This window comes from Coregonus lavaretus (genome assembly GCF_964263955.1).
Source record: "Coregonus lavaretus genome assembly, chromosome: 8".
NCBI lineage: Eukaryota > Metazoa > Chordata > Actinopteri > Salmoniformes > Salmonidae > Coregonus > Coregonus lavaretus.
In genome coordinates, this window is record NC_139995.1 from 40,285,328 (window position 1) to 40,305,982 (window position 20,655).

The 20,655-nt window shown below is 44.4% G+C and overlaps 1 protein-coding gene across 4 annotated transcripts; it reads right to left on the reverse strand.

The window, feature by feature from the left end:
* Positions 1 to 71: 71 nt before the first annotated feature.
* On the reverse strand, positions 72 to 19,126 carry LOC311133205 (protein polybromo-1-like). 4 transcript variants are annotated; one of them, XM_084166680.1, is made up of 31 exons: positions 19,033 to 19,126; positions 18,339 to 18,488; positions 17,821 to 17,918; positions 17,491 to 17,638; positions 17,162 to 17,311; positions 16,678 to 16,863; positions 16,390 to 16,488; positions 15,921 to 16,098; positions 12,506 to 12,722; positions 12,111 to 12,252; positions 11,766 to 11,863; positions 10,926 to 11,067; positions 10,501 to 10,638; positions 10,163 to 10,274; positions 9,743 to 9,950; positions 9,104 to 9,404; positions 8,648 to 8,784; positions 8,209 to 8,420; positions 7,881 to 8,063; positions 7,611 to 7,768; positions 6,430 to 6,672; positions 5,874 to 6,019; positions 5,443 to 5,600; positions 5,072 to 5,255; positions 4,225 to 4,432; positions 3,596 to 3,794; positions 3,187 to 3,300; positions 2,031 to 2,192; positions 1,243 to 1,307; positions 868 to 1,066; positions 72 to 647 (listed from the first exon to the last, which is right to left on the reverse strand). In XM_084166680.1, the coding sequence occupies exons 2-31, from the start codon at positions 18,474 to 18,476 to the stop codon at positions 484 to 486; spliced, it is 4,887 nt and encodes a 1,628-aa protein (XP_084022806.1). In that variant the 5' UTR covers positions 18,477 to 18,488; positions 19,033 to 19,126; the 3' UTR covers positions 72 to 483. The 4 variants fall into 4 exon arrangements, with proteins under 4 accessions (XP_084022806.1, XP_084022808.1, XP_084022807.1 ...); XM_084166682.1 differs by lacking the exon at positions 2,031 to 2,192 and having other exon boundaries at positions 3,229 to 3,300; XM_084166681.1 differs by lacking the exon at positions 2,031 to 2,192 and having other exon boundaries at positions 19,033 to 19,120.
* Positions 19,127 to 20,655: the final 1,529 nt, after the last annotated feature.

Here is a 20,655-nt window from a genome sequence, read left to right on the forward strand (position 1 = left end):
TATTATATGTGGGATATCTCCCATTATAAACCTTGTGGTGCATGGGTTAATCAAAACAGACAAATCAAATGAAAACTTAAATGTCCTCAGCAAATTTATTTTTGTCAGTGACTGACCATAAGCTGCTAAGAACATGAACTTACATTGAGAAATCTTCACAACCATGATACAAAATAAAATCACACAAACCTAAGCTTATTCTGCTCTAAAAAATATAAAATCCATGATTGATTCACTATAAAATATTGCTTCTCTAGGACCTAGTTATTCTTCCTTTGTCCATTCCAGGATGAGGACAGTGAGTGAGAGGTCGTGTTCCAGGTTGACTACATTGCAGACGTTTGCATTGAATCAACCAATGGTTTCGTGCCATATCATATGATGTGGTTAGCTAATATGTTAAACACCTGTCCAGGTATTTTGGAGATCTGGCAGTTGTCTGCAATGTAGTCAGCCAGGAACACGGACAGTGGTTAGAGGTTTTTATAGGTTGTACGCCTGACGTATGTTCAGTGAGTCTCGAAGCATCAGGTCCCTCAGGCGCCACAGTGCGTCTGCCATTGTCGTGTGGGCTCCCTTGCTCTTCAACCAATGGGAAGGGAGCCTGCTCTCCTGCTCTTTGGACAGGTGGACATCTCTCCTACGTGCTGTGGAAATATAACACTTTACCCATCTCGCTCACAAGTCATAACACACCCACAAACAGAACAGTCCGACAATTTCAAGAGAAAGTTAGAACACAAAACACATGGGAGTACAGTGAGAAGGAAATTGTTGTAGTTAATTCAGTATGCTGCAGGACAGGTGCATGGAAAGAGAAGGCAAATGCAGTACAGAAGAACAGCAAATTAGTGAGTAGAAATATACCTTTGAGAGATTGGTCCCACTTGCTGACAGTGTTGTTCTCTGCGTTCAGGCCTTCAATGTACTTGAGGTAGGCCTCAGAGTGGAGTACCCTCTGGGTCTTGGGCGGTGGAGCCACGAACATGGGGGTCATGGGCTGGAGGTGGGAGGGCTGCCCTAGCTGGCCCATGCCTGGGTAGGGTGGAGGGGCCTGCATCCCAGGCTGAGGGAGATACAGGAAAACAATAACTTTTCCACTGCATTTAGGTTCAATAACATATATGGAACTGATGGAAATTCCAAACAGGGGAATTATACATAACATGCAAATTGTTCCAGATGATAGAAAACAGTATCAGAGTGCAGTAGCTCATTGGTAGTCATAAGTTCGACTTTTACCTGTTGCATGTAGTGGTGGCCTCCGGGACTTCCTTGCATGCCATTCATACCAGGACCCATCATACCTATCACAAAAACGAGTTCCCACACACAATCGTGACAAGACGGCAAGCACTGTTGCACGAGGGTAATAGTTGCTGCACGATACATTCATAGTATAGGCTATATAACATGGTGGATGTGCATAGAATGCATGCTGTAGAATAAATGTGTGATCTTTACAGAAACTGGTGAGATAGAGGGTTAGTTGTAGTCATATCTCCACATGCATTACATGTTTGTTCATGTGTTAATTGAGGTGAACATGGATTCCGATGTTTGAGAGAAATTAGATATGCGAGTAGATAGAACAGAGTAAGTGTGTAGAGGAGACGTAAAGGACGGTGGAACCCCTGTAGTGCTTGACGGACTGACCGAAAGGTAGTCGCACACTATATAGCTACGATGCAGAGCATCTTCTTTTCAAACTGTCTGTCCACCAGGCAGTCAAGCACTACAGGGGTTCCACTGTATTTTACCTCTATACACTACCTTCTTTACTTTCAATGTGTTTTGTTCTGCCGCCTGCACCTCGCCAACTCAGGTGTGCACTTTTCCATCTTCCAACAGATAGACATATAGACCATGTTTGGCAGCCTGAGTGGTCAGTGGGTCACCACAGCACAGCCTGTGGACCAGGTAAACCCCTCCAGCAGGAGAGACAGACACGACTGACTGCGAGCTACTGACTGACCAGGACAGGTGTGGCCTTGGCCTAGAGTGGACGGTGGGTGGTTGGGGGTCCTTACCCGGGTGGGGCATGCCAGGGTGGTACCCAGGCATACCTGGCTGGAAGTGTTGGGGGGGCAACGAGCCCATTTGGTGAGGTGGCATTGGGCCCATACCCAGCAAGCCCTCATAGGGGCCCTGCATGGGCATACCGTAGGGGGTGCCGTAAGCTCCCATCATGCCTTAGGAGGAGGAGGCAGGGCCAGGGGAACGGACAACAACATATCTATGCATAAGTGACATGCAACTGACATGCACTACATATTAATTAATGATTAAAAAAAGTTCAACCAGTTAGTAAGCAAATTAAGCATGGTGTTACTGTATATATCAACATGATGATGGAATGAAAGAAAAGGTTAAATAAAACAAACTCTTCTTGGTCATGCAGTTGATTTGGATCATGCAAACTGATTCAATGCATTTGATGCAAAACAAATTAAAAACGGATGGAATACTATAAAACTGTAATTAGCAGCAACATAAACAAAAACAACCACAGCCTATAATGAGGATGCAGTTGAAAGGCACTGGACAATTTTTAAATGGCCAATTTTCAGATAGGAGAAAAGGGTAAATAAATAAAGGTTGAATCGTTTTAGCAGTCCAGTTTCATTATTTCCCGGTAGCTGCTAAGTCCCAAGCGAGCGTGCTGTCTCCCTGAATCCCAAATCAGCCCCTACTTTCTAGGCACGTACAGTACCAGTCAAAAGGTTGGTGCTGCATCAGATGACCTGGCCTTCACAATCACCCGACATCAACCCAATTGAGATGGTTTGGGATGAGTTGGACCGCAGAGTGAAGGAAAAGCAGCCAACAAGTGCTCAGCATATGTGGGAACTCCTTAAAGACTGTTGGAAAAGCATTCCAGGTGAAGCTGGTTGAGAGAATGCCAAGAGTGTGCAAAGCTGTCATCAAGGCAAAGGGTGGCTACTTTGAAGAATCTCAAATATATTTTGATTTGTTTAACACTTTTTTGGTTACTACATGATTCCATGTGTTATTTCATAGTTTTGATGTCTTCACTATTATTCTACAATGTAGAAAATAGTAAAAATAAAGAAAACCCCTGGAATGAGTAGGTGACTTTTGACTGGTACTGTATGTAGATCTGTGTGCTAAGGGGCTTGTGGTTGATTTGGGATTCACTGCCTGTCTCTGCGAGTAAGGGGTTACCTGGACCAGGCGTCATTCCCATCATGGCCCGTACTGGGGTACCTGCTCTAGGGGACGCTTGCTGCTGGGCTGCCCTCTCCCTCTCCTGCTGCTCCACCACCTTGGCTGCCCGCTCTGGAACAAACAGTAACATGCATGCTTGGATTCACTCATAACGCTAACATTGAAGGGTCATTACACTCCAAAATCAAAGTTTGTCAGATGTTTGGCATGGGATATGGACTACTTCGTGACCTGAAAAAATGTATTATGGAGTGTAATAATGTCCCTTTAAATAATGACATTGTCACCGGACTGGTACAATCCGATTCTGATTGCAGATCTCAACCAGTGCATGAATCTACTAGTGTAACTAAAAGGCTCTGTATATACGCCTCAGTACTAGCATGCTTCCCCCTGGCCTTCCTACCTTCATACTCTACTTTCTTGGGAGCCTCCAGGTTCCTCCACTCGGTTCCCACCAGACGGCTGAGCTCCCCGAAGGAGAAGTCAGGGTGGCGGGTCTTGATGACCGAACGCATCTCACTGCTGAACAGGATGTAGCCGCTCATGTTCATCTTCCTCTTGGCTCCGTCCTTCTTAGACACACCCTTCGCCTTGGGCGTGGACTGAAGAGAAACAGGGGGTAGACGGGTCAATCAACAGTAACACCTTCAGTATGTTAATGAATTCAAGCTCAAGTCCATAAAAATTGAGAGGCCCTGGGTAGTGACGTCTGGTAGTGATGTACACTTTGGTTTTGTAGGGGTGTGTGAAGAGCTTTAAGATCTTGGGGGAATGATGGTAATGGGTGTAAAATCTGGGTAGGGCTGTGTGTGATGCATGAGTGGCTGAATGGAGGGTTATGTGGGATTGGGTGTGTGTTTGATTGATTGGAGGTAAGATATTGACTTGTTGGGACAAAGGTGGGTGCATGGAGGTGGAGGGGTAAATCTGTTGAGGTGGGGTGTGTGGAAGGGTACAACATTTGGGCAAAGGGGGTGCGTGGGTGGAAGGTACAACATTTGGGCAAAGGGTATGGGTGCATGGGTGTAAGACCTGAGGAGGGGTGTAAGGCATGATGTCCAAATCGCTTGCCAGAGGGGTCTGCATTATGGGCATGGAGGGAGTCTCTGGAGCCTCGTCCTCATCCTCCAGGTCATCCAGATCCTCATCCCCCTCATCAATGTCTGCCAGCTTCAGCTCCAACTCTTCAATCTTCTTATCCAGCAGAGGAGACGGCTCCTTCTGGGGCACTATCAACTTCCTGGATATGGACCAATCAGAGAAGAGGGTTGATACCAGCTAGACAAGAAAATCATATATGCTATCTAATAAAATCTTTGGCTGCAGTTCGATTCTCTTCCCTTATTCTCCCTGAAGTGAGCAGAGCAGCTTTCTTAGCCTGTGTGTACACCGGTCCAATCCATAAGGGGGAGTGAATTAGTTCAGTGCACACTTAAGGGGAATGGGGAGAAATGGAATAGGGATTTTACCTGTTCTATGTTAAAGGCACAATCAGCAGTTGAAACTATAACAAAGCGTTCTACCGACCACCGGTTCTATAAAATAAATCAGAGATGCGGCTGGAGAAATGTAATCACTCAAATTTATAGACAGAGCTATGCATGCAAGGACTGACCATCAATGTTATTAAAATGATAGTTCTAACCATGTTATGAGGCTATACAGTGTTTGTTTACATTTACTTCGTTTACAAACATTGGAGTAAAAAAAGCTTATATTTTGGGTTCTGATGCTGTACGACAGTTGAACTAAGCTCATGAGGCATGTATAAATTATATTCTTCAAGAATCAATGGGTACATATCATTAATGTATGTCCAAAATGGATGTAGCAACTGCCGATTGCCCCTTTAAATGTTCAGTATGTGAGTGGCTCCCACCTGAAGTAGTAGACCTCATCATCCACCACCTTAGCGTGGAGGGAGAAGCGCTTCAGGCCTTTAAACTTCTTCATCTGCTTCTCACTCTCAATGTAGCGACTCTCACACAACAACACGTCCTCCTCAGACACCTCAGTGGGCCGACACGACAGGTAGTCCTTAAAGGACGACACCACACATTTACCTGCAGGAGGGAGTGATGGTTAATTACAGGACCATTCCAGGGGGTGCTTTATGTCTGAAACGGTTTTCAGAGACTAGTCGGGCAAATTGTTGATCATGTAAACAGCAATAATGTATGCATTTTGTGTGTAGATTGAGTATTTGCATGTTGAGTGGAGTGCTGAAGCCTAGTAAAAGTGGTACGGTACCGATGACGCAGGTCATGGGACATGTCTCCTCCAGGTTGCTGAGGAACACCTCTCTCTTGTAGAACATCCTGGTGGGCTCGTGTGCCGTCTCCTCTGGGTGGATGAAGATGGGCCCGAAGAAGAACGCTGCTCCGTCACGCACCCACAGCTTCTCTATCCTGTTACAGCCCAATGAAAACAGGACTGTTAGCTTCCTAATGGCCACATTCACAGACCTAAACCACATTTCCATATTGAAAACAGAAAGCTGGCTCTTTCAATTCATATTTCTGGGATTTCTCACATCCCCTCCCCTCGGACCTTGTTCTTCAATACATTTTGAGAAGGAGGCGAGAGGAGAGGATGCAAGGATTCGACTAAAGAGTCTATCACATAATCAATACATTACAAAGAGTTATGAAGATAAATACTAGAAGGTTTGATTGACATACCTGCCGATGCGTGGTTTAACGAGCTCATGTGACTGGACGTAGACACAGTCTCCCACCTTCAGCCACATGTTGTTGTAGTGGAGCTGGTCATAGTACTGACAGCCTTGCTCCCCTCCAGTCATCTCCACTGGCACATCCTCACGCTCCTACACACAGTCACATAGTAGGAGAGCACACACTCAGTAACACTGGTACAGTGTTGGCACCCCAACAAAAATATTCAGCTTTACCCATCTAACAACACCTTTTTTACACCTTTTACACTAAGTGTACTGTGCTGACTCAAATTTCCTTTCACATTGTCATTTCCAGCACAGCAACTATGGTGGAAGCTTAACCAGTACAGTGTGGCTCAGTTTAGCTCAGCTCCGTAATATGGAATGAGTATTTATTACATTCCAATGTTTAGTGCTATTTATTATGAAATTGGAGGTAAGTGCCCACTGAAGAGTTACCTTACAAGTACAGTAATTGTGGTGTTCTTATTTGTGATGGACATGTCCAATAAGCAGGACAACTGCATTTCACTCTGTAAAATAATGCTCAGACTTCTCACCTTGTCGACGATGCTGCGGCTGCCGTTATCAGCCACGGCCAGCAGTTTCTCCTGATCACGTTTGGCGTACATGGAGGCCACCCGGACAACGGGCAACGGCACGTCCCGAGGGACAAACCTCACGGCGGCTGGCACGGCCCACATCTTGATCTTTTTGAAGGCCTTGTTCCTGGCAGAGTAACGGGACTCACAGACATACACGTCCTCTGGTCTGACTCCCTCAGGCTGCAGCTTGAAGTAATCCTGTAGAGAGGAAGCACACAGATAATCACTGTGTTGGAGGGGATACATTTAAAGCAAGGCAATGGCAGAATGGCTAATCTTCATCACATAATGAGAAGTTATTTGGAATACAAGGTGATTTGTAGATCAGTGACTCTGAGCAGTCCGACTGAAATGTAGTATATCTCAAAACACAAACAATATAACTACTACATATGAGAGGGATGTTGCTTCAAATGCTGGTTGAAGAGGTTTGCAGACTAACTTCAACAGAAACTCTACAGGGGCAGTCAGTAATGATGGGCGGGGGGGTACAGATACATCTCGGGATATCATATTTGATGATATATCGTATCTTTTTGAAAATATTGCGCTAGTTGGCTGTACCTGCATAAAAACATCAAAATAGGGAGTTTTCAGCACTTATTTCAATGACTGATCAAAACGTGTTTCCATTTGCTCTCCCTTGTCCCTCTAATCAAATCAAATCAAATTTTATTGGCCAAATGCGCCGAATACAACAGGTGCAGACATTACAGTGAAATGCTTACTTACAGCCCTTAACCAACAGTGCATTTATTTATAAAAATAAAACAACAACAAAAAGTGTTGAGAAAAAAAGAGCAGAAGTAAAATAAAATAACAGTAGGGAGGCTATATATACAGGGGGTGGCGAGCAATATGTTTGGAACATCGAATCACAATAAAATCACAGTATCAAATCGCAATACATATCGTATCGGCACCAAAGTATCGTGATAATGGCGTATCGTGAGGTCCCTGGCAATTCCCAGCCCTAGCAGTCAGTGTATCTTTAATTACAAATTACATTACAATTCGGCTCAAATAACGATTTTATCTAATCCAATAGATGAGCATAACATTTCAATTGAATTACATACATCTATGGTGCAGGTGTGTGTATTATCAGAACCGTTCAGATTGATAGATGGCCTTACCTTGACAAACATGACCATGCATTTGCCCAGTATCTTGCTGACTGGTACTTTATTGAAATAGTCACTCTTGAAGACCTCTTGCTGGAGGAACTTGCGTGTGGCCAGATGGAAGGTCTCACTGGGCCTGTAGAACCAACAGCCATACAGCCACTTCTCACCTACACACATGGAAAAACAGAACAACACATTACTAACAGGAAAGCAGTAGTAGTGTGTGTGTGTGTGTGCCTCAAAGTTTGTATGTCTTGAAGTGTGTGTTGAGTTGGTTACCTGCTTCGTCCTCCCACAGGCGCTCAATACAGACGATGTGAGGCTTGCGGTTGGCCTCGGCTGGCTGCACGTAGACAAAGTCTCCCACGTGGTAGGTGCTGTTCTCGAAGCTGCAGTCCTGACTGTACGTCCTCTCTGGCCCTGTGCCTCCCCCAGCTGGGTCCTCAGCCTTCTCTCCCTCCTCTGGAAGCCACATAGAATATTATAATATATCTATCAACCTCACATTATAAACGCTTCAGAGTCAAAGTCACATCAATCACCTGCACTGACACACACCAGCTCAGAAAGAAATACACACCCGGCCACAACGCCATCTCACACAAACCTTTGTTCTCCTCCTCCCTCTTCAGTTTGTCCTCCTCCATCTCCTTGGGTACTTTCTCTCTCTTCTCCTGCTCCACGTCACTGTGCATGTGTTTGGAGGTGTAACTGAGAGCCGGGGAGAGGAGGATCTCTCCGTTCTTACACAGCTCATCTCTGATCTTTATAAAGAACTGCTGCAGCTCCACCGCATCCTCAAAGATCTCAGAATCTGTCCTGTGAAGGGACAGGGCAAGGCATGCAGGGTCAAAGGTTGAGGGTTCACGGGGGAGCTCAGTTAGATTTAACTTGGTTCCTGGTTTAAGTTGTCCATGTTTCAGCTTTCTATCAATACTGCAATCCAGAATCAGATTCATAAACTCAAACACAAAACAAAGAATCAGAAAGGTTGGAGAGCAATTCAAAGCGACAAAAGCCTTTCTAATGATGTGTAGACTACGTACCTGTGCAGGCGCCTGGCCTTCTCCAGCACCTCAAACATGTGCTCCTGGAACACGTCCAGCCTGCGGTAGCGTCCTCGCTCCACGTTGGCCCGGATCACGTCGAAGTTGAGCAGAGGCTTCTCTGGGCTGGCCGGGTCCTGTTGAGGTTAGTCGACTTAGTTTAGTGGTCGTTCAACATCATTAAAAGGTTCCTAAAAACACTTTTTATTAAAAACTCTGAATGACTGCCATTATAATAAACATGTCGAACAAGGTTGAATAAATAAGAATTTCTAAATGCTACACGTCTTTGTTTCAGTCTTAAAAAGAGTCTGACGTGAGGCCATCTGAGTGCCGATTTAGTTTTGCCTGTTCAATTACATGGACAGGGGGGACCTGATCCTAGATAAGCACTCCCACCCTGAGAAACTATGAATACGGCCCCAGGTAGGATATGGACGATCTCCTATCTCTTACCTGGGCAGGGATCTCAGCCAGTGAGTCGCTGTAACACCTCCCCTCCTCGTCTTGGTGCCCAAGCACAGACATAAACAGGTTCCTGATAAGCTCCCTGACTAGGGGCCCTACAGCGGGGGGCGAGCCGCCCTCCTCCACTCCCTCCTGCAGCCTGCGGGTCTCCAGGAGCACGCGGTGGAGAAGCAGAGCGTCGCGGTAGATCAGAGACTCTGGCTCGTTGTAGGTACATGCGTTGTTGAACATCAAGGCAAAGTCTTCCACCAGTGCATCCACGTCCTGATAACGGCCGCCCGCCATGTGGCTGGAGAACAAGAAGATGATTTTATTTATTTTCTATTGAAACAGAGATGTCTTTTTTGCTTTATTGGCTCCCAACCCCCAAAACACACACACAGAGGTTGGAGCACAGGGAGCACTTTAGGGGATAAGTACCTTGCTCAAGGGCACAACACAAGAAGATCATACATATAGGATACTGATACCAGAAACCCTTCAGTTGCTGGCTCACTCTGCACCAGATTTTCCCGTAGGAGATGGGATTCAAACAGGGCTAACATACAGTTCCTGGCCCACCTCTCTAACCTCTCAGCAACCTTACCTCTAGCTAGCCACACACACACAGGTTAGCCTCTAGCTTACCTGCGCAGGCGCTCCATGTCGATGGGCCTCTTGATGGTAGAGTAGTAGTCAGGCAGCTCAGCGCGGGACGGAAGGCGCAGGAATATGGTAGAGATCCGTCGCCCCCTTCCGTCTGTGTAGTTCCTCACAGCGTCATACAGCTCGTTGAGGCGCTGCTGCAGCGGGGTCAGGTATTTATTGGACTTCTTAGGAGACGCGCCACTCTTTCCTACAGAGAGAGATGATGGTGAAAAACATGCATGTGAAAAGGACTCAGGTGTTGGGGACAAGTATACACAAACTCCCAAAATATTTCTGTGACAATTTCCATGTAAATGTTATCAAAACAGCAAGATACATATAGCCTTTACTTTCTTGGTATTTGTTTTATACATATTTCAGAAGTGCTGTTATACGCCCATAGAAAATAGTCCAACATACTTAGTTTGAGCTTAGGAGATCCTATGTTGTCTGTGCCCTCCTCAGGAGAAGCTCCTAGCTCCTTCCTCCTGTCCTTCACTATCTTCTCCAGGATGTCAGCGTCATCATAAACCTTCACAGCAAAACACTAACATGTCATTCAACCCTCCCTCCCGTGTGTTGTAAATCTAGCCCAGGGTGGTGTTCATTGGGGCATACCATAGCAAAACAAAATTCTGTTTCTTATTGGCCAAGTTCAGGTAGTACCTCCCCGTTTTACTTTGTCTTATGCCTACTGATCACGAGCCAGGAAGTGAACCCTCTGACATGGCCCTGTGAGTGATTGGCAGTGGTCCTACCTGAGATCCCTCCTCGTTGTAGTGCCGTGCGTTGCGGAACATCAGCCTCATGTCGTCCATAAGGGCCTCTTCGGTGGCATAGCGCTCTGAGCGGACGTTATGCTCGATGGTCTTAAGATCCATGGGCTCCAGAATCACCTGGTAGTAGGGAGGAGTTAGGTTCATAGATTAGTCGATCCACGGCATCCGTTTCCATACCAACATTAGGGAATCAAAAATAAAAATGTAAGTCATATTTTCCATTGCTGGACCAAGATCTGTGTTTAAAATAAACAAGATTCTGCTTTGATTTAAAATATGTGGCGCTTTTCTCCACTGCAATAGGATGTCTAGTACGCCTCACTATATTCTGTTAGGAACACGTTAATTTTTTTAGCAACCACCAACTAGAGGATTGTGAAAACCTGGTGTTGATTCATGCCTACCTTGTAGTAGTCTGGGTAGTCCTTCTTGGAGGGCTTCACCATGAAAAGATCACAGAGCCTCCGGTTGGTCCCTGCCTCTCTGGCTTCAGTCACTGCAGCATACAGTGCCTTCATACGGTTCTTCTTCACATTCTTCTTATGGCTGCATGGCAAGAGGCATGGGGTTAGTACATTTTTTGTTGTTGTGAAAACGAACCTGAATCTATGTTTTCCTGTACAATCCCAGTCCTTCCAGGTGGTGCTGAAATTCTTTTAGCGAATACAACCACTGACTTTTTCCTCATCAATTGGCACATGCACATTTGCGCTGAGTGTGCAAAGCTGTCATCAAGGCAAAGGGTGGCTATTTGAAAAATCTCAAATATATTTTGATTTGTTTAACACTTTTGTGGTTACTACATGATTCCATATGTGTTATTTGATAGTCTTGATGTCTTCACTATTATTCTACAATGTAGAAAATAGTAAAAATAAAGAAAAACCCTTGAATGAGTAGGTGTGATAAGCGTTTTCAGAATTTACATTTTTTAAGTACCAACTGATGGGGACTCAATGTTCTTGCTAGCAAATCGTGCGACCAGTTATCAAAACTCAACTCCGCCTCGATATAAGAGAACGGAGTTGGGCGTTCCTCAGCTAGTAGGCCACCTGTACGTTGTAAGTGTTGCAAGCCTGATTAGCTTGACAAAGGGTCAACGTATAAGCAGGAGGGCAGCAGTTGTAGATAGACACAAAGAAAGTGAGAGTGAAAGCTATAGGTGGTTGACTTAGATGCAATCGTTGACGTCTCACACCATCTAGATGTGGTAATGAAAGAAGGCGAGAGAGAAGTGGTCGTACCTTTTCTTCTTGGTAGCACTGCCAGTTCCTGTGTCAGAGGACAGAATGCTGTCCTGATCCTCTTCATCACCTCTCCTCAACAGCTCCCTCTTCTTCAGCTGCAAAACATTAATTACATACCACAGTCAACAATACTGTACTCACCATTCAGTCTTTCTTCTTTTAAACAAAGAAACCCTACCATAATGTACATTTCAATATCTTGTATTCCTATAGCTGCATTCCCAACTCACCACCAGAAAGAAATCCTACCAGTGTACTCTGAATTACCGTTTATTATATTCAGCTCTTATCCTAAACAATCAACAGTATAAAAAGCCAGATAAGGTCCAAGCCCCTACTGACCAGCAGGATCTGCTGCAGCCGCAGGGCCCGTTTGAAGATGGCCGAGTTGGGCACGTTGTAGCGCTTGGCGTTCTCAAACATCAGAGTGAGGTCAGAGTCCATCTGCTCCACGCTCTGGTACTCCCCGTTCTTCATCTTCTCCCTGGGACAGAGGACAAGGAAGTTCATCATTCACTGAACAGATGGGTTTTATGTATATCCAAAATAGCAACAGGGGCTAGGCAAAAAGAAGGTCCAAAGAGTTTTGCTGCTCGCAAAAAAAGATCCCATTTGGGAGCAGCAAAACAGCGAGCGGACATCATCTTTTCCTCCATTTCATCATTCACTGACGTTAGCTACAAGGAGAACAACTCTCCATGTACAGTGCCTATAGGACGATAGTAGCCTATTCATACCTGATCTGCTGGAGGGCGATGGGCTGTTTGATCTGCTGGTAGTAGTCAGGGTATTCTTTCCTGGAGGGCAGCTGGAGGAAGGGTTCAGAGAGGAGCTGTCCCTGGCTGTTCCTGCCCCCCCTCACAGCCTCGTACAGCTGGAACACTGGGTTACCCATGTCCATACTGGAGCTCAGGCACTCCGCCTCAGACTCACCCTCGTCATAACGCACAGAGCCTGGAACACATGATGGACAGAGGAGTCCACACAATTACAATCACACATATTTAACCCTACCGAAACAACGTAAAGCTATGAAGAGGGTTTGGTCTCAAAGTTGAAACAATTAAATTTCCATCCCCACCTATAACATTTTCCGTCTAGATAGAACTGCCAAAGGGGGTGGAGTTGCAATCTACTGTAGAGATAGCCTGCAGAGCTCTATCATCCTATCCAGGTCTGTGCCCAAACTGTTTGAGCTTCTACTTCTAAAAATCCACCTTTCCAGAAATCAGTCTCTCACTGTTGCCGCTTGCTACAGACCCCCCTCAGCCCCCAGCTGTGCCCTGGACACCATATGTGAATTGATTGCCCCCCATTTATCCTCAGAGTTCGTACTGCTTGGTGACCTAAATTGGGATATGCTTAACACCCCGGCCATCCTACAATCCAAACTAGATGCCCTCAATCTCACACAATTTATCAACGAACCTACCAGGTACAACCCTAAATCCGTAAAACATGGGTACCCTCATAGATATCATCCTGACTAACTTACCCTCTAAATACACCTCCGCTGTCTTCAACCAGGATCTCTGCGTCCGTAACGGGTACGCGGTCAAACGACCACCCCTCATCACTGACAAACGCTCCCTAAAACACTTTAGCGAGCAGGCCTTCCTAATTGACCTGGCCCAGGTATCCTGGATGGATATAGATCTCATTCCGTCAGTAGAGGATGCCTGGTTGTTCTTTAAAAGTAATTTCCTCTCAATCTTAAATAAACATGCCCCATTCAAAAAATACAGAACTAAGAACAGATATAGCCCCTGGTTCTCCTCAGACTAGACTGCCCTTGACCAGCACAAAAACATCCTGTGGCGTACTGCATTAGCATCAAATAGCCCCAGCGATATGCAACTTTTCAGGGAAGTTAGGAACCAATATACACAAGCAGTCAGGAAAGCAAAGGCTAACTTTTTCAAACAGAAATTTGCATCCTGTAGCACTAACTCCAAAAAGTTTTGGGACACTGTAAAGTCCATGGAGAATAAGAGCACTTCTTCCCAGCTGCCCACTGCACTAAGGCTAGGAAACACTATCACCACCGATAAATCTACAATAATCGAGAATTTCAACAAGCATTTTGCTACGGCTGGCCATGCTTTCCACCTGGCTACCACTACCCCGGCCACCAACTCTGCACCCTCCGCTGCAACTTGCCCATGCCCCCCCCCGCTTCTCCTTCACACAAATTCAGACAGCTGATGTTCTGAAAGAGCTGCAAAATCTGGACCCCTACAAATCAGCTGGGCTAGACAATCTGGACCCTTTCTTTCTAAAACTAGCCGCCGAAATTTTCGCAACCCCTATTACTAGCCTGTTCAAGCTCTCTTTCGTAACGTCTGAGATCCCCAGAGATTAGAAAGCTGCCGCGGTCATCCCCCTCTTCAAAGGGGGTGACACTCTAGATCCAAACTGTTACAGACCTATATCCATCCTGCCCTGCCTTTCGAAAGTATTTGAAAGCCAAGTAAACAAACAGATCACCGACCATTTCGAATCCCACCGTAGCTTCTCCGCTATGCAATCCGGTTTCCGAGCTGGTCATGGGTGCACTTCAGCCACGCTCAAGGTCCTAAACGATATTATAACCGCGATCGATAATAGACAGTACTGTGCAGCAGTCTTCATCGACCTGGCCAAGGCTTTCGACTCTGTCAACCACCGCATTCTTATTGGCAGACTAAATAGCCTTGGTTTCTCAAATGACAGCCTTGCCTGGTTCACCAACTACTTCTCAGATAGAGTTCAATGTGTCAAATCGGAGGGCCTGTTGTCTGGACCTATGGCAGTCTCTATGGGGGTGCCACAGGGTCCAATTCTTGGGCCGACTCTTTTCTCCGTGTATATCAATGATGTCGCTCTTGCTGCTGGTGACTCTCAGATCCACCTCTACGCAGACGACACCATTTTGTATACATCTGGCCCTTCATTGGACACTGTGTTAACAAACCTCCAAACGAGCTTCAATGCCATACAACACTCCTTCAGTAGCCTCCAACTTCTCTTAAACACTAGTAAAACTAAATGCATGCTCTTCAATCGAACGCTGCTGGCACCCGCCCACCCGACTAGAATCACTACTCTCGACGGATCTGACCTAGAGTATGTGGACAACTACAAATACCTAGGTGTCTGGTTAGACTGTAAACTCTCCTTCCAGACTCACATTAAGAATCTCCAATCCAAAGTTAAATCTAGAATCGGCTTCCTATTTCGCAACAAAGCCTCCTTCACACATGCTGCCAAACATGCCCTCGTAAAACTGACTATCCTACCGATCCTTGACTTCGGCGATGTCATTTACAAAATAGCCTCCAACACTCTACTCAGCAAATTTGATGTAGTCTATCACAGTGCCATCCGTTTTGTCTCCAAAGCCCCATACACTACCCACCACTGTGACCTGTATGCTCTTGTTGGCTGGTCCTCACTACATGTTCGTCGTCAAACCCACTGACTCCAGGCCATCTATAAATCACTGCTAGGCAAATCCCCGCCTTATCTTAGCTCATTGGTCACCATAGCAGCACCCACCCGTAGTCTGCGCTCCAGCAGGTATATCTCACTGGTCATCCCCAAAGCCAACACCTCCTTTGGCCGCCATTCCTTCCAGTTCTCTGCTGCCAATGACTGGAACGAATTGCAAAAATCTCTGAAGCTGGAGACTCTTATCTCCCTCACTAACTTTAAGCATCAGTTGTCAGAGCACCTTACCGATCACTGCACCTGTACACAGCCCATCTGAAATTAGCCCACCCAACTACCTCATCCCCATATTGTTATTTATTTTGCTCTTTTGCACCCCAGTATCTCTATTTGCACATAATCTCTTGCACATCTAGCATTCCAGTGTTAATACTACCTGTAATTATTTTGCACTATAGCCTATTTATTGCCTTACCTCCATAACTTGCTACATTTGCACACACTGTATATATATATTTTCTGTTGTATTTTTTGTGTGTGACTATGTTTTTTTTATGTAACTGTGTTGTTGTTTTTAATCGCACTGCTTTGCTTTATCTTGGCCAGGTCGCAGTTGTAAATGAGAACTTGTTCTCAACTGGCTTACCTGGTTAAATAAAGGTTAAATAAATAAATAAAATAAAAACTCTAGTTAGAGTGTGTGTTGTGTTGAGACCAACTCACCAGAGAGCAGGGCGTCCTCGTCACTCTCTGAGCCGTACTGCAGAGCCAGAGTGATGGCAGAGAGACGGTCTCCTTGGGCTGACCTCCGGTTCCTGATGCGGACACTGGTCTTAGTGGGCTCTGCATGGTCGATCTCTGTCTTTCTCTGGATGAAGACCTTCTTGATGGTGTTAGCATCCTTAACATCAAATTAGGGAAAGCATTGTGATTAGTGTGCTTTGTATAGCATCTACAGTACATTTTTTACATTTTAGTCATTTAGCAGACACTCTTATCCAGAGCGACTTACAGTTAGTGAGTGCATACATTTTCATACATTTGGAAAGTTGTAGACATGCAGTAAAACCTAGAGTACAACATAGCTCTACTGAAACTAGACTTTCTGCACAACTGTTCACAAGAACATATGATAAGAATAGGGAAAAGCTGTATAAATTATATTATATGCAGCATAAGAAGATAAATATACCTTAAAAACCTGAGATCCTGGTTCATTGTATGTTTTTGCATTTTTCGCCAGAAGGTCAACATCCTTGGCCATGGCGGTGACACTTTTGTAATATCCAATCTGACAAAGACAAATAATCAGTAGTATTCACAAAAGATCATGGTTAGGTTTCATAGTTATATCTTATATGATTACATAACTGATGGCAAGTAGGCCTATATTAATTTGTTTATGTATCAATACAATTAATAAATTAGATGTCAATCAATTCTACACAAATCACAATGCTTCAGGAGGTGAATAGGATACTTGTATTCTCTGAGCGATGGCTCTAAGATCAATGGGCTCCTTGATAACGGCATAGTAGTCTGGGTAGTGCATTTTGGAAGGCAGCTTCTGAAAGAGCTCACTGATGACCCGTCCTGAGGTGTCCGTGTATGACACCACAGCATCCAACAGCTGCTCCAAAACCTCCTTCAGGCAGCTCGGTGGGGTCTGCAGATCAGAGCATACAGGAACAATAAGCTCTGATCCCATGCACATCCAGTAACTATGGAACTTAAGTTGCAAGTGTTACAGAGCTTATAAAGAATGGTTAAACTTAGCTTGATAGTAGCAGTTGTAGACACAGAAAAAGTGAGAATGAACAGTATTAGGTGGTTGACTTGACACATGAGCTATTCAGCAAAAAAAAAAATCTATGATAGATACACATGCACAGCAGCAAGGAAATCGAAGATCTCATGGCGTATAGAAGTAAAACTGATTTGTCCAGATGATCTTTGAGCTTTACCTCGTCTTCAGTGGAGAGAGCAGGATTATCCAGCATGTCTTCACCATCGTCATCATCTTCATCACCATCCCCTGGCTGCACAAACTCATTCCTGATGTGGACATAGAGTTCCCACAGCCTGCAGGCCGCCCTGTACTCTTCACTCTCAGCCTGACAAGTCGGAGATAAAACCATGACAAACCTGCAGTGTCTAAAGGATGTTTTTCCTACTAATCAAAGTGTAACAATGCTTGTTGTTAGTCAAAGTGTAATGGCACAAAGTAGAGCACAATCAAGCCTTCAATAGATTTTCATTTAAGAGTTTCCACTCAACATAGTGTGTGTGTCACCTTATAGTAGTTCTTGGCGTTGTTGAACATGAGCTGGAAATCAGCAGTGAGCTGCTCCACATCTTGGTAGTCCTCTGACTTGAGCTTCTGCTGGATCTTGGTCATGTCTATGGGCTGGGACACCAGCTCATAGTATTCTGGCAGGTTCCTGAAGGAGGGAGAGGCAGATAGAAGTGACCTGGAGGCTTTTTCTCTACATTAAGTCTATGGTCGTTTGGCATCAAAATGGGTTGAAATGGGGAGGGACTACTTGGACATGTAAAAAAAAAGTAAGTTTTCCCGTTGTGAATGTTTTGTGACCCACCCATCTCTCGTCTGATGGTAGCTTACCTTCTCTTTGGTACCCTGATGAACAGCTCACAAAGCAGCCTCCCCTGGTCATCCTTGTGGTCCCTGACAGTGTTGTACAACTCATGGCACACAGCAATCTGTTTAACACAACACATTATCAAACAATGTGTGTCAAATCAGGTTACAGTACATATTCCACGTTTGGGATACTTGGATTCACTGCATCACGCGAATAAAACATGGCAAAGCTGCTCAAGTGTCAAACAAAAAGGATGCTAAGAATAACAAGCTTTATTGACGGCAGGTAGCTTAGTGGTTAAGAGCGTTGTGCTGGTAACCGAAAGGTCGCTGGTTCTAAGCCCCGAGCCGACTAGGTGAAAAATCTGTCGATGTGCCCTTGAGCAAGGCACTTAACACTAATTGCTCCTGTAAGCCGCTCTGGATAAGAGTGTCTGCTAAATGACTAAAATGTAAATTTAAGGGGTTAGTTAGCTAGTTTGGTCAGATCTCACTAATCATTTCATACATCAGCGCTAGAACTAAGAAAATCAACTCACAGGGTCTACTGTAGGAACATTAAAGGTTCTTCTTCTCTTTCGTCCGCTTCCAGGAGTGGAGGATGCATCGTCAAAGTCCCCTCCGCTCACACTACTGGAGGGAGATGTGGCCCTTCTCCTTTTCGAACTCATTGGCATAACTGATGGTACCTTCAAAACAACACACACCGTTAGCTTGCTGGCTAGGTAACTCTGCAACATACGGTATATAATGTTATTATATATTATAAACACGGACTAGCCCTGTAACCTTAAATTATGATGTCTGTTGAGACTGACTGACATTAACGCAAATATGACCATGTTCACTTTAAAGTTGTTAGCTAACTAACGTTAACTACTTAGCTTGCTATGTAGCCGCTAGTTATACGTTTATGCTCACGTTAGCTTGCTAGCTAGATATTTCAAATACGGGACACAGATCTTCGTATAATATTGGTTTATTTCGCTATCTAGCTAATACTTTATTTACCTTACCCATAACAAATATAGAGCAACAGTGGTAGTAGACCGTTAACGCGTAGCTAGCTAATTTAGCTAACTAGCTACTAACATGCTAACTACAAACAAAGGCGAGCGCCTAAAATGTTAACTACACGCTCAAACAGAAATTAGATAAAATAATTAGCATGCTAACAAGCTTGTTGTAATGTTAGCTACTTTGTTAAACTATTTAAAAGCAAACCAGGCTTACCTCAATTTTTGTATATTTCCCTGAGCAAAATAATGTGTTGTACTGTATAGCTAGCTAAAGTCAATTCATTCGAAACCTTAGCTAGTCAAGCTCCTCCCCATGATTGGCGGAAGTGACACTTTACAGCAGCGTTCGATTTGGAAAAAGTAGGGAATAGCAAAGATTCCTCTCTTAGGGCTGGGGTGAATTCCAAACCTACAACCTTATCCTAACCACCTGAATGGGTTACATTTGATTTAATGTAATAGATAAACTACTCCAATCTGAGGCATTGAAGAACTTGACTAAGTGAATTTGGGTACGTTGAGAATGTGCCTTGCAGGTAACCTAAATACATGTCTGTAGCTCAGTTGGTAGAGCATGGCGCTTGCAACGCCATGGTTGTGGGTTCGTTTCCCACGGGGGGCCAGTATGAAAAATGTATGCACTCACTAACTGTAAGTCGCTCTGGATAAGAGCGTCTGCTAAATGACTAAAAATGTAAAATGGATGGTAACTACCTCAATGCAGATTCGATTGAATTGACATGCAATATTAGGCTACAGAGCGTCTAAAATTCTCAGAATCAACATTATTTTGTTTTATCATTCTGAAATTAAATCTCACACGCAATTTCTATTGTATCTAATGAAATTGCACCCCCTCATCAATAGCCAGCCCAAATAGCTTATAATAACATCATCATGAAGTCTAATGCGGTATGTTAGGCCATTAGCTTTAGGCAATACAATCCATGTCAGGCGATAGAGTTAATTTAACCTAGGTCCAGATAGTCGGCTACCTTTTATTCAACGCTTTGGCTGATTTAGGGCTGTTTGATTTCCTGAGCTCTGAAGCCAATGCCCTTCTTGGCGTCAGGCTACTCGCCTGAACTGATCTAGTGCTGCGCACAGAGAGCCAAACCTGAAACCACACATTGAGAGGGAGAAGGGATTCTTGAGCTCCGTGCATTCAGGTAAGATTTTCATTGTATTTGGATGCATAAGAAAATGTAACCACATTTCAGTCATTCAGTTTTTTGGCCTCGGGTATAATATCGCAGTAGACTATTCTATAGCCTTCCTATCCAACCGGCGCATCTTCGATTTTGCAAAGGCTATGTCTTATACCGTAGCCTACAATTCATATCCAAGATGCTCTTATAGGCTCGCTAGACTAAACCGTTGAACGTTGAGAACATGCTTAGGCCTATGCACAGCGCACCCACACTCCTTTAAGTGCATATTGATGTGCGCTATACTTGTACTTGGATATATTAAAATATGTATGTATGATAACAGTGTAGATTACATTTTTGAGCAGTTCTGATTCATAATCTCACTGGTCAACCCGTCTGCTGTAGTACCGTTTTCATTAATAGCCTAATCGTGCCTAGAAAGACCAGAATGTTTCTCAATAAATTGAAAGTATACATATTGTAATCTAATCTATTCTATTCTATATCAGAACTCTTTTTTTCTTAATCTTGCTATTTTACATTTCAATTGTTGTCGTAGCCTGTTGGAATTTAAATAAAGCTAGAAGAACTATGAGGCTATGGAACAAGATGTTGCATCTTTCCCTTGTTATTGGAATTATTCTGCTATAGCCTATTCGGCCACTGGCTGTCCTTACTACTTACTA

Bases quoted from the DNA above. Each gene is read 5' to 3' on its own strand.
- LOC311133205 (XM_084166680.1), bottom strand. From the start codon at position 18,476: ATGCCAATGAGTTCGAAAAGGAGAAGGGCCACATCTCCCTCCAGTAGT. The intron at 9,405-9,742 runs GTAAGCTAGAGG...CTTGTTCTCCAG, and splicing joins GACATGGAGCGCCTGCGCAG to CCACATGGCGGGCGGCCGTT. The intron at 5,256-5,442 runs GTACCGTACCAC...TCCCTCCTGCAG, and splicing joins TCCCATGACCTGCGTCATCG to GTAAATGTGTGGTGTCGTCC.